Source organism: Lithobates pipiens, unplaced genomic scaffold (genome assembly GCF_037356315.1).
Source record: "Lithobates pipiens isolate NorthernLeopardFrog02 unplaced genomic scaffold, aLitPip1_a1.2 Scaffold_44, whole genome shotgun sequence".
Lineage (NCBI taxonomy): Eukaryota > Metazoa > Chordata > Amphibia > Anura > Ranidae > Lithobates > Lithobates pipiens.
The window spans coordinates 5,168,652-5,183,370 of NW_027507870.1; the positions used below are offsets into that span (position 1 = coordinate 5,168,652).

General features: G+C 43.1%; 1 protein-coding gene across 1 annotated transcript; it reads left to right on the top strand.

Moving 5' to 3' along the window:
• The first annotated feature begins 13,533 nt into the window (after positions 1-13,533).
• Positions 13,534-14,073, top strand: LOC143956844 (epidermal differentiation-specific protein-like). The gene has a single exon (XM_077467017.1). The coding sequence runs from the start codon at positions 13,534-13,536 to the stop codon at positions 14,071-14,073; it is 540 nt and encodes a 179-aa protein (XP_077323143.1).
• The last annotated feature ends 646 nt before the right edge of the window (positions 14,074-14,719 follow it).

The window sequence follows — 14,719 nt, forward strand, 5'->3', positions numbered from 1 at the left end:
GCTAGACCATGAGTCAGCTGTAATATGCACCTTACTGCTGACCACCCTGTCCAACGAGGCCAAAGCATTGCCTTACACATGCTAGTAGAGAGTCAGAATGGCCTTCTGTGAAAATAAATGGCGTTTTGGAACCTGCCACTGAGGTACAGCACATTCCACAAACTCACGAAAGGGGCAGAGTCTATCAGCTGAAAAGGCAGCAGTTGCAGTGCTAGCAATTTGACCAAGCTAGCATTCAGACGCTGAGCATGTGGATGGCTGGGGCTGAATTTCTTTTTACGGTTTAGCAACTGGGGTAGGGAAATTTGCCTGCTAAAATCAGATGGTGGTGTACTAATAGCAGATTGGCTGCAAGTACATGGGACACCTATTGCTATACCATCATTCCTCTCAGTGCAGGTTTTTGAGAGGACTGGAGGTATAGTGGGGTTGGAGACCCCAGATGAGGAGCAAGGAGGAATCCGCTTTTTTCTTTGATGTGGGTCTTTCAAGTGCTTTTGCCAATGGACTGCATGGGAGGTTGTCACATGTCTGGTCAAGCATTGGTGCCCAAGCGGCTGCTGTTCTGTCCAAGCTTGATCTGCTTCAGACATAGGTTGCAAACAGCATCAATGCAATCTGCTGCACATGTGTCAAAAAAGGCCCACACCAATGAACAAAATCAGTGGGGTGTCAGCAGCATCCTGCACCTGCAGAGCTCTGCGGTGTGATGCAGTAGGGTGGCTGCCCTTAAGCTGCCCCCTAGAGGACATCCTGCCACTTTGGAGTTGTGCCGCCTCCTCCTTTTCCTCCTCCTCCTCTCTTCTATCAGGCACCCAAGTAGAGTCAGTGACCTCATCATCCCCTCCCTCCTCATCACTGGAGCAAACTTGGCAGTATGCTGCAGCTGGGGGAACATGACTGCCAGTTTCTTGTCCTTCTTGTGCACCCCCTCTCTCTAGGCTCACCTTACTCCCTTCCTCAACCTGGGAACCAACATCCGCACCTTCAATCCTCCAGCAGCATGGTCGAATAGTTCGGATGACTCCTCCGTGCATGATGGTGGGGTTATGGAGTGACTGTGGACAAGGAGCTGGTGGAATAGGCCGCTTTGGCAGCTGCATTGGAAGGCAAACTACTCTGAGCCTGGGTGACAGAGGATGAGGAGGATGAGGACAGCTTTTTTATCCACTCCACCAACTCTTCTGCATTTTCTGCCTCAATAACACGGCCAGCAGCAGCAAAAAAAAAATAGGACAAGCATGCCCCACGGCCACCTGCAGAGGATGCACCATGTCCACGACCAGCACTGTTGACTGTAGACACAGAGCCTGCTTGCCCTCTTTTAGTGGCCTGTGAGCGCCTGCCTTTCCTTGGTGGCTCTCTTAGCAGAGGGCACTGGGATTGGCCAAAGCATGCAGGTCAGGTGCATGCTTTGACCAATCATCATACAGCAATGCACTGCGACCTCGCAGTGCATTATGGGGCGTTCCGCGGCACTCAAATTTGCCACAAGTGCCCCATAATGTTCATTTTTCGGTGAATGGGTGAACACCCAATGTCCACTTATCTTATGTTCGACCCAAACATCAAGCTCATACCTATTTATGAACATTGATCAGACAGGAGATAGAGAGATACAAAGTAACATTATTTATAAACATTGATCAGACAGGAGATAGAGAGATACAGAGTAACATTGTTTATAAACATTGTATCTCTCTGTCTCCCGTCTGATCGATGTTTATAAATAATGCTACTCTGCATCTCTCTATCTCTCTATCTTTCGTCTGATCAATTTTTATAAACAATGTTACTTTGTATCCCTCTACCATGGTTGATAATGGATTTACATTGGGGGATGAGTGACATTTTTATTGGTATTGTTCCTGTAATATAAAAAAAAAGTTTGTAATGTGTTTGCATTTACACACATGTCACTCTTTGTGGGAATGGGTACGGGGTATGAATATTTCCCTTTACTCTGTCCCCTGGAGGAGGACGGATATCCAAGTCCACCTAGTCATAATTGAGGCTTCCAGAGCCTTTTGTAAACTTGCCCCACACACCCCCACATCCATTTTGGCCCCAGGAAGATGTCACATATAACAAAACACGTAGGGCGGTGGTACGCGCTGACGCCATTACGCCCCATGTGACCCCAGATTTACGGGTGTTGTTTGTTTGTTTTAAGCTTGCCGGCTATTTTTTATGTCCTATGTGGCTGTGTGTGCTTTTTTAGCAATAAAAGCTATTCATTTTTTAATATTACTACACTATGGGAGCGTGTTTTGTTCCTTTGCATTGGTGACTTTTGTCACAGTGCACTCCACAGACCGGACCTTCTATTCCTAATCAGGATATCGTGGAGGGATTTTTTCTACATCCAGAGTGCCCTAAGAAGAAGGAGATTCGTCTTTTAGACCCTGCAGAGGGCTAAATCTGCTTCCACAAAGACCTTGCTCTTTAGGGGGTCCACCGGCTCCGGTAAGAGTCCCCACTCATCGAGTGGGACTGTCTTTGTGTCCTTTGACCTGAGGATCTTCCTCCCCTTCTTATTGTCTCCTCCTCCTTTTTTTTTCTTAGTTGGTGAAGGTGGAAGAAGGATTTTGCACTTTATCACTATGCATACATTTTTTGGATTGCTGTTTTTTTTTCTTTTTTTCATTAACAAACTCAATTGCCACTTTTACTATTATTATTGATATTATTGATTGATGAATTGATTGAGTTTTTCATAAAAACTTTCATATAGATCTTTACACTCAGAATTTTTATTTAGTTTGTTTTTGAATAGTGCATTTTTTCTGTGTTTTTTTTTTTTTTTTCATTTGTCCACACAGGATTATTCATGGTATAAGCGCAACTTATTTGTACACATCCATTTTTGGGGGGCCAGATGTGGAGCAAAGACCCTTGGCCCCTAACATTGGTATACGGTGCCTTGTAAGGAGGGAGGGGCTTTTCTGTCTGCGGTGTGCAGGAAGGGGGGGGGGGGGACGCGCTTGCTTACTATCCTCCTTTTCCTTGCTAACCATCCGACATGTCTGGATAAGGGTCTGGGTGGAATTTTAGGGGACCCCCATGCCATTCTTTTTGGATGTCCCGTTTTAAAGACATGAGATGTATGATTTTACTTTTCTCCATAAATCTTTCGCAATGTATGATTTAGGAGGAAGTACGTCTATACTCCTCTATAGACAATGACTTAGAATGAAGATCTCCATGTGCGATGACCACAAATGTGTCCACTCTGAACTCTTCCTGAACTCACACACCCAGCTATTCGACCCGTAGAGGTTCAACACTCATTGTGTTTCATTTTGTGTAATCTCTGGATTGTGACATTTATTTCCCCTTTTTCATTATATAGAGATGTTGGAAAAGTTAAAAAAAAAAAATATTGAAATAAAAAATATTTGGTTCTATGTTTTATTCGGAGGGATTTGGAGGTCCCCTTTCTTCAGTATTTTATGGTTGTTCCTTCATTCTTTTCATCAGTTGATGCACACCTCGCTTCAAGAGAAAAAAAAAAAAAAAGTTATTTTGAGTCAATGTATCTTTTTCACATATTAATGGGGAAAAATAATTTTTTGATATACTCTGTATACAGAGCCTTTCAAAAGTATTCAACCCCCCCCCCCCCCCCTTGGCTTTTTACCTATTTTGTTACATTACAGCCTTTAGTTAAATGTTTATTTTTATTTTTTATCTGAATTATATGTGATGGATCAGAACGCAATAGTCTAAGTTGGAGAAGTAAAATTAGAAAATTATATACAGTAGCTGACAAAAGTGAGATAAAAAGAAGCCCTCACATTTCTGTAAATCTTTTCTTCTATCTTTTCATGTGACAACACTGAAGAAATGACACTTGTCTACAATGTAAAGTAGTGAGTGTACAGCTTGTATAACAGTGTAAATTTCCTGTCCCCTCAAAATAATTTAGATATATATATGATATCATGATGTCATGATATGAGTGGCCATATGGACAATTCAGAATACAAACACATGCTGGTTTTAACCCTTCTTATTGCTTTGGTTGGCCCTCTGATTGGTCCCTATACTACCACTTTCACTTTTCTTTTCTCCTCTGTCTATGTCCCCGTTTACATCCTCATTGACTTTACTACACGACAACAATACTCTACCTTTGTTTATAGGTTATTACTTATTATACTACTTACCAATTTATTTACATATATACCTTTATTATAGTTGTCATGTAAGGCTGCTGGGACAATTCAGAATACAAACACATGCAGTGTTCAACTTTCTTTTTGCCGTGGTCGGCCCCCTGCTTGGTCTCCGATTGGGGTGTGTGGGTTACGCCTCTTCTGCTCCCGGACAGATCGGTTTTCACGGTCTCCATTTGGGATCAGCTTTTTTGGATTAACCAACCATAATGTAAGTATGGGGTACCTCTTTTGAGGTCACATGCTTCTTCTCCAACCTCTAGCAAATACTGTATCTTATACCTACTGATTTCTACTATTTTTTAGATAATCATGCATGCATCTACTCTTGAGGAAGCGAGCAGAGCTCGCGAAACGCGTCGAGTGCAAAAGATGTCTTTGTATATGAATGTATTTCTTAAACTGTATCAAGATGTATTATGACTGATTATAATTTTACGCTCTTTTATGATTAAGTCTTTGGAACTATAATAAATTCTAATTAAATTTACTCTACTTAATCGTTTTGACCTCAGTGATCTACTCATTTAAAGTCCCATGGGCCATTTTTCCTTTTTTGCTCTATCTTTTCATGTGACAACACTGAAGAAATGACACTTGTCTACAATGTAAAGTAGTGAGTGTACAGCTTGTATAACAGTGTAAATTTTCTGTCCCCTCAAAATAACTCAACACACAGCCATTAATGTCTAAACCGCTGCCAATAAAAGTCAGTACACCCCTAAGTGAAAATCTCCAAATTGGGCCCAAAGTGTCAATATTTTGTGTGACCACCATTATTTTCCAGCACTGCCTTAACCCTCTTGAGCATGGAGGTCATCAGAGCTTCACAGGTTGCCACTGGAGTCCTCTTCCACTCCTCCATGACGACATCACGAAGCTGGTGGATGTTAGAGACCTTGCGCTCCTCCACCTTCCATTTGAGGATGCCCCACAGATGATCAGTAGGGTTTAGGTCTGGAGACATGCTTGGCCAGTCCATCACCTTTACCTTAAACTTCTTTAACAAGGCAGTGGTCTTCTTGAAGTTGTGTTTGGGGTGGTTATCATGTTGGAATACTGCCCTGCGGTCCAGTCTCTGAAGGGAGGGGATCATGCTCTGCTTCAGTATGTCACAGTACATGTTGGCATTCATGGTTCCCTCAATGATCTGGGGAAAAAAGTGTGGGAACTCCCACTCAAGATCCCCTTCCCCACCAAAAAAATAAAATGGTACGTTCATATGCACGAACGCTTCAAAAGTGGTATTTTTCATCCAATTTTCGTATTGTGTGTATGAAGCTTAACTGTTAGTACATAAAAAAAACAATCCTCAATAAACATAAATCCGGTAATTCTCTGAATAATCAGCATTCATTCATTGTGCTTCCATGCGAATGTGAACATCATGTTCTGATCTTTATTGGGGATGTTATTTTGTATATAGAGTGTTTATGTGGTGAGTTTACACTTTTCATTGAACAGAGTTTGGATAACACAGGGTTAAACGGAAAGGTCATAAATGAAGTGCACGTTATCTGGACAGAATGCTTGGGGAGATAGTGATATGTTCCTGCTTAGGAGATGTATGTTAGCTTGGGGGGGCGGGGCTGCAAACTCTGCAGGGGCTCCAACACACACTCACTGCTATTCCAACCCTTCACATATTTCCACATAAACTTTCCTCCTGGCATTAAACTTTGCCAGGTATTGTGCCCAGCTTACCACCCCAAACTGATGTTCTTCGATCAGCTCACCTCTCTCCCTGCATGTCCTGTGAGCAGAATAGCTGATCTACCCGTCAGCTAGACCTAGACCTGATCTACCCGTCAGCTAGACCTAGACCTGATCTAACCGTCAGCTAGCTGTGATTGACAGGTAGATCGAAGCGGAAGCTGTCATGGCAATGCCTGAATGGTCAGGTGTGCGGCACTTACTATTGCGAGCTGTGTCGGCAGCTGCTGGTGTAGCACCTGCCACACAGCTCACATACTTCAAAGTCTTGCAGGACACGGCTGCTAATGGGAACTGAGTTCCTGTTGTGGAAAAAGTACAGGAACTCCGTTCCCATGCGTTCCCGCAGGACTTGAGCCCTGGCCGGCAGCACTCATGCAGCCCCAGTCCATGACACTCCCACCACCATGCTTGACTGTAGACAAGACACACTTGTCTTTGTCCTCCTCACCTGGTTGCCCCCACACACGCTTGTCACCATCTGACACCAAATACGTTTATCTTGGTCTCATCAGACCACAGGACATGGTTCCAGTAATCCATCTCCTTAGTCTGCTTGTCTTTAGAAAACTGTTTGCGGGCTTGCTTGTGCATCATCTTTAGAAGAGGATTCCTTTTGGGGCAACAGCCATGCAGACCAATTTGATACAGTGTGGGGCGTATGGTCTGAGCACTGACAGGCTGACCCCCCACCCCTTCAACCTCTGCAGCAATGCTGGCAGCACTCGTAAGTCTATTTCCCAAAGATAACCTCTGGATATGACGCTGAGTATGTGCACTGGACCATGACGAGGCCTGTTCTGAGTGGAACCTGTCCTGTTATATCGCTGTGTGATCTTGGCCACCGTGCTGCAGCTCAGTTTAAGGGTCTTGGCAATCTTTTTATAGCCTAGGCTATCTTCATGTAGAACTACAATAATTTTTTTCAGATCCTCAGAGAGTTCTTTGCCATGAGGTGCCATGTTGTACTTCCAGTGGCCAGTATGAGAGAGTGAGAGCGATAACACCAAATTTAACACACCTGCTCCCCATTCACACCTGAGACTTTGTAACAATAATGAGTCACATGATAATGGGGAAAGAAAATGGCTAATTAGGCCCAATTTGGACATTTTCACTTAGGGGTATACTAAGTGAAGTGATTTTGAGGAGACAACAAATTTACACTGTAAAGGCCCGTACACACGATTGGACTTTTTGACAACACATGCAAATTAGCGGTTTTAAGGCAACATCCGCCCGTGTGTACACTCCATCGGACAAACTATTTTGGTTTTCTTCTGACTTTTGTTGGCTGTGCGAATGACAAACTTTTTGACAACATAAGTTCGATGGAGCAAAGTCCGATCGTGTGTACAGGAAACCTTCGAACTTTTATACAAAGTACAAACACGCATGCTCAGAACCAATGCAAAAGATCAGACAATACAGAAGTTGACCAAAGGGTGGCACCGGAGTAATTGAACGTCCTCTTTTGAAGTGTCGTCAGTACGTTGAAACGTCACTGCGTTCGTGTACTTACTTTTTTTAGATACTGTACATAAATCTATATTTCAGAAATAAAAAGCTGATAATTATCATGTGCGTATGTATTCACCCCCTTTGTTAAAAAGCTCTGGTGCAACCAATTACCTTCAGAAATCACATAATTAGTTAAATGACGTCCACCTGTGTGCAATCTAAGTGTCACGTGACCTGTCATTACATAGACACACCTTTTTTGAAAGGCCCCAGAGGCAGCAACACCTAAGCAAGAGGCACCACTAACCAAACACTGCCATGAAGACCAAGGAACTCTCCAAACAAGTAAGGGACAATGTTGTTGAGAAGTACAAGTCAGGGTTGGGTTAAAAAAAAAAATATCCAAATCCTTGATGATCCCTAGGAGCCCCATCAAATCTATCATAACCAAATGGAAAGAACATGGCTCAACAGCAAACCTGCCAAGAGACGGCTGCACACCAAAACTCATGGAGCGGCCAAGGAAGGCATTAATCAGAGAGGAGCACAGAGACCTAAGGTAACCCTGGAGGAGCTGCAGAGTTCCACAGCAGAGACTGGAGTATCTCTACATAGGACGACAATAAGCCGTACGCTCCATAGAGTTGGGCTTTATGGCAGAAGAAAGTGGCCAGAAGAAAGACATTACTTTCAACAAAAAAACAAAATGGCGCGTTTTGAGTTTTTTCGAAAAGGCATGTGGGAGACTCCCAAAATGTATGGAGGAAGGTGCTCTGGTGCAGGGCCGGTGCTACCACTAGGCTGGTTATCCTACTGTCCACAGAGCAGAGCTTGCATCTATAATCCACCAGGCAGCTGCTCTGAGCCTCTGACATGTGTCCAGCAGCGCCACCCCCCCAAATCTACCTCCATGCGTGGGTCTCCGCTGCGACACTGACATGTGTCCACACAGCACCACAACCAGCCCCCACCCCCTGGCCGCTCTCTACTCTCCCTCAGAGCGGGAAGCATTCTAAAGGTGTCCAGGTCCAGCAGCCCCCACACACCCCCAGAAAAGAACACTCTTCTGGCCGCAGGGTAAATTATCATGGGATACAGGCAGCGTGGTGCCTGGCGGTGGCTCTCCGGGCTTGGGGACAGTATTGATGGGCACAGCATGGTGAGACTGTATTTGATGATTTGTGATGGGTCATTAAAAATGTGGGGTGTACATGGGCAGGGCAAATGGGGTGGAGCCAAGAGGGGGGGTGGCAAAATGAGGTTTTGCCTAGGGTGTCAAAAATGCTTGCACCAACCCTGCTCTGGTCTAATCAGACTAAAATTTTACTTTTTGGCCATCAAAGAAAACGCTATGTCTGGCGCAAACCCAACACATCACATCATCCAAAGTACACCATCCCCACTGTGAAACATGGTGGTGGTGGCATCATGCTGTGAGGGTGTTTTTCAGCAGTCGGGACTGGGAAACTGGTCAGAGTTGAGGGAAAGATGGATGGTGCTATATACAGAAATATTCTTGGGCAAAACCTAGGACGGAGGTTCACCTTCCAGCAGGACAATGACCCCAAACACACTGCTAAAGCAACACTTGAGTGGTTTAAGGGGAAACGTGTAAATGTGTTGGAATGACCTAGTCAAAGCTCAGACCTCAACCTAATAGAAAATCTGTGGTCAGTCGTAAGTGGTTGTAAACCCTTACAGACCACTTTGACCTACAGGTAAGAATAGATTAAGGCTTACCTGTAGGTCCAAGAAATATCTCCTAAACCTACACAGTTTAGGATATATTTGCAAAAAGACAGGCACTGCTGTCTACAGCGCTTGCACCATAGACAGCGGCGCGCAGGCGCACTGAGCATGCCGCTGCTAACGGCAATATGCCATTAGTGGTAGCTCCCATGCACATGCACGGGAGTGATATCATCGGGCTCCGGCCAATTACAGCACCAGAGCCACGATACCCAGAAAGAAGATGGATGCTCCATGGAAGAGGGGACAGCGGTGACATCGCTGGCTCCTGTGTCAGGTAAGTGACACATAATGGGCTCCTATGTGATCCATAGTAGCCCATTATGCTTTACCTTTGCAGGGAAACAAAGAGGAAGTAAAATCCATCAGGGTTTACTTCCTCCTTAAAGATTGCTGTTCACAAGCGCAAACCATCCAACTTGAAGGAGCTGGAGCAGTTTTTGCAAGGAGGAGGAATGGGGCACAAATCCCAGTGGTAAGATGTGGCAAGACTCATAGAGACTAAGGCCGCGTACACACGAGAGGATTGTCCGTCCAACTAAGTCTGTCCGACAATCTGACAGACAGTCCGTCCTACTTTTGAATGAACGGACTTGACCACACACGATGAACAGACAGTCCGCTGAAAGCTTGCGCGATGACGTGTACAGCACGTACGATGGGACTAGAAATACGACGTCCAATACACAGCAATGCAACCTTCCGCCGTGTAAATCCTTTCTGAGCATGCGCCCAACTTAGTCCGTCCAACTTGCCTACTCACGAGCGGACTGTCCGCTGAAACCCAAGTTGGACGGACAATATTACGGAAATTCCGAAAGACTTAATCCGTCAGACTGTCCGCTGAAAAAGTCCGCTGAAGCCCACACACGAGCGGACTGTCCGCTGAAACACGTTTCAGCGGACTAAGTTGGACGGACAGTCCTCTCGTGTGTACGCGGCCTTATCCAAAGTTACTTGGAGCTGTGATAGCCGCAAAAGGTGTCTCTACAAAGTATTGAGGGGGGTGAATACTTATGCACATTTACTTTTTCTGTTATTTTGTCCTATTTGTTGTTTGCTTCACAATAAAAAATAAAAATAAAAAAACACACCACCTCGACAAACAAAACACACACCTTCAAAGTTGTGGTCGTGTTCTGTAAATTAAATGATGCAAATCCTCAAGCAATCCATGTTAATTCCAGGTTGTGAGGCAACAAAGCATGAAAAATGCCAAGGGGGTGAATACTTTTGCAAGGCAATGTAGAACGCGAGACGTGCGTACGAATGATTCATAGGTTCCACTGCGGGAACTGAACACATGGTATGGGTGACACCGCGAGTGGCCACGAATTTTGACATGACAAAACACGGTTACGAATCCTACCAGTGACCAAGGGACTGGGTTCACATTGGACCGGAGCGGGCGTGCAACACATCCGAAGATTGTGGTGCGGTGTCTTGCATGACGCACAGAAAATAACTTTGGTTTGGTAAATAAATGAGAGAAGAACCGGGTACAAATGATTGTAAGTTCCGCTGCGGGAACTAAAACACGCGGCATGGGGGACACAAGGAATGGCAATGGTAGAAAGTATGAAATGTATCTGATACGAATCGGATGTAAGGAGAAATGACTCTGATACGAATCGGATGTAAGGAGAAATGACTCTGATACGAATCGGATGTAAAATGTATGAAATAAATCCGATGCAAATCGGTAGTAAGGATTTCCCGGTCAACAGTAATTCTGCTTATCATCTCAACCATGTTTATATCACACCGCACCAATGGAAAGAAGTGTCATCAAAGTTGCAGGGAAAGGCTTTCCACCACCAACAATACTGACGCTTACCAGCTATACTGATCCCATCTCAGAGATCAGATATCGCCACTATTAAATCAATCCCTCTGAACATGTACTGCATGGAGGATGTATCTCTTTAAGCGCTCTGTTAAAGTGGATGGTATGTTCCTACGGCCACACCGCTCATTGCCCAGCACATGCATAAACAAGAGGAATCGCCATAGTGTGATATAGTCAACAATTTTCATAAAATAAAAAGAGCTGCACTTACATCAAATATAAAAAGGATTCGTTTTTTCAATAAAAAGATTTGCCGGCCGGCTTCATACAACGCTGCCCGTCGCTTCCGGGTTCAGCATAGATCGCGGTGACGTCAGCACGCCGCTCCTCCCTACGCCGTTTCGTCAAAGATAACGTCTTCCAGGTGGCACGGGCGGCGTACTGACTCACCGCCATAAATAGTACTACATACAATTAGTTCCGCCCCACTCTGAGCTTCTGATGGCCATGTTGGATAAGGGCAAACTTCCCCATTGCGTGGGCGGATGTTATGTCGCTCCCACAGCCTGTAAACAACTACAGTGTGAAGGATCTCTTCCGGGAATCCTTCACTGCCTATCCAAAAAGGCCATATTGAATCTAAAAAGCCCATGTTAGATCTGGGCAAATATTCCTTCATGCTGAACAAGTTACTATGCATATGTAATAACTTGGCAGTCTACATATCCAGTATCAGTTAGTATTAAAAAAAGGGGGAAAGCTAGATAAAAAATGAAATGAAGAAAAAAAAAAAAATTATATACATATATATATATATATATACATATATATATATATATATATATATATATATATATATATATATATATATATATATATATATATATATATATATATATATATATATATATATAAAAAAGAAATGTATATATTATATAAAGAATATAAAAAATATAAAAAAAATTTTTTTAAAAGAAAAATGTAAAAAGATTTTTTTTTTATATATATTGTTATTTGTATCTATAGGACTACCAGCCAATATTATACATATCTCCAAAGATCTCACATGATATGTATATATTTCCAAAAAATCTCACATAATGTAATGAAAAAAATAATTTTTGATCTTATTTTCTAATTGGGCTGCTTATGAGAATCTCCACCCGGACTTACCACACAAATAGCACCAAAAAAAAAAAAAAAATGTTTATTTGTTTTGATGATAATGGGGCACTCCATACCCCCCAAAATTGTGCAATACAAAAATTGTATAAAATTAACAGATAAAAAGAAATGAAAAAATGGAGACTAGGATGTGGAAGGAACCAGTTACCCTACCCCTTTAGTCAGTTAACCGTACCTGGTCTTACAGAAACTCACAGTGGGTTCACAATATTTCATCTCATCACATACCATCTAGCTATTATCGATAAAAGCATTGACATCTACCTCCACATTAAGGCCATACGGGGTATAGCAACGTACCCTATGTATCCAAGTCATCTCCAACTTGAAAAATTCCCTCACCAGAGAGCTTCCCCTCCAGTGAGCACTGTACTTGTTTATTCCCAAGAACAGTGTATTAGCCGGGTTACGATTATGATGGATAGCATAGTGTTTTGACACAGAATGAAATCTAAATCCATTTCGTATATTGGTTAAGTGTTCCCCTAAGCGTACCTGCATAGTGCGCTTAGTCCTACCTATATATTGAAACCCACAGGGGCATTGTAAAAGATATACAACTCCTGTGGAACTACATGTAATGAACGGTTCAATTTTATGTTCCCTAGATGTACTTGTGGAAATAAAAGATTCTGTTTTTCTCTGCCTGTTCTTATTCAGTGCGCAAATTTGACATTTCCGACACTGATGATATCCTGACATATTTTGGAAAAAATATATCTTTTTAGTGGCTATATGTGGTCTGATCAGTAGAACATTGGGGGTCAATTTACTAAAACTGGAGAGTGCAGAATCTGGTGCAGCTCCGCATAGAAACCAATCACTTTCCAGGTTTTATTGGCAACGCTTATTTGAACAAGCTGAAGATAGAAGCTGATTGGTTACTATGAACAGCTGCACCAGATTCTGAGTGCTCCAGTTTTACTTAACCTACCCAAGTCTGTCTATGGTCACATATACCGAAAAGGTTGCCTACCCCTGCCCTAAGATAACAATACCGGCAGGATAACCCTACAGGTCCAGATCAATCTTTCCATATTCCTCAACTGTACAAAATATTTGTGTAAGAGTTGCAAATTACCATAACAGACATTCTATAGAAATAATAATAAGAAGTTCACCTGGGTTCAGCACTGAGGCTTATGTATACATTTCCCAGCAGTCATGGAGTAAACGTACACCCACCTCCATAGATTTCAGGTTCCCGTCATTTGACCATTGCACAGTTTTTCTATGGAACTGTAAAATGATAAAAAAGTGAATGACTGATTGCAAAATATTTGTGTAAGAGTTGTGAGTTGTTTCACAACTCTTACAAGTTTTTTTCACAAGTGCACCTGGGTTCACCACCAAGTTTTTTGTATAAATTCCCCAATCTCCAGCAGCCAAGGATTAAACTTACACCGACCTCCAGAGAATTCAGTTCCCATCATCTGATCTTCAACATAGAACTGGAAGATGAACACTCTTGAGCTGTTTGAGTTCCCGGATTTCAAGGGATCCTCTGTGTCTATAAAGCAAGACATTGCTGACCTGGCATCTGTTGGATTCCTGAAGAAAGCCGAATCTCTCAAAATCACCGGAGAACCATGGTTTGTCTTCAGTGGAGCCGATTATAGAGGGAAGTTCAGATGCTTCAAAGAAGGCAACTACAACTCAATCCCAGAATATGAGAAGATCATCAGCTCTGTGAGACGTGTGAAGGGTGGTCTGTATAACCACAAGATTACTCTGTATGAGCACATCCACTATGGGGGAGAATCTATCAACCTGGAAAGACCTACAGATTCCCTTAAATCCTATAGATTTGACAACATGGTTTCATCACATAAATCTGTAAGTGGGGCCTGGATCCTGTATGCTGGAGAGTTTTATACAGGTGATCAGATGGTCGCTCTGACAGGAGACGAAATTCCAGATTACCGTACACTTGGGTGGAATGATAAAGTGGGCTCCCTAAAGCCTGTGCTGCCTTATGAAGTTTATACAATGTGTTGAAGATGTGGTGAGCTGCCCTTCTCCAACTCCCTACCATGACATCCCGAGTCAGTGCTGTTCTCTGCATCTCCCTCTATTCTGCTGATTTCTGCTTATATACAAGGCCTGCCTGTTACAGAGAACCCAGATTCCCATATCACCAATTCTGATCTGATAAAGACCTCCAGAGAACACATATTCTGATCTAAGAACACCACCCATAACATCAATTCTGATCCAATGAAGTCCTGCAGAAAACATAGACTCTGATCTGATGAAGACCACCACCCGTAACACCAATTCTGATCCAATGAAGACCTGCAGAAAACACAGACTCTGATCTGATGAAGACCACCACCCGTAACATCAATTCTGATCCAATGAAGACCTGCAGAAAACATAGACTCTGATCTGATGAAGACCACCACCCGTAACACCAATTCTGATCCAATGAAGACCTGCAGAAAACACAGACTCTGATCTGATGAAGACCACCACCCGTAACACCAATTCTGATCAAATGAAGACCACCACCCTTAATACCAATTCTGATCCGATGAAGACCACCTCCCGTAACACCCATTTTGACCTGATGTAGACCTCCAGAGAACTCCAACTCTGATCTTATGAAGACCACCAATCATAACACCAATTCTGATCCAAAGAA

Excerpts from the sequence above, each read along its gene's own strand:
- LOC143956844 (XM_077467017.1), top strand. The coding sequence starts at position 13,534 with ATGAACACTCTTGAGCTGTTTGAGTTCCCGGATTTCAAGGGATCCTCT.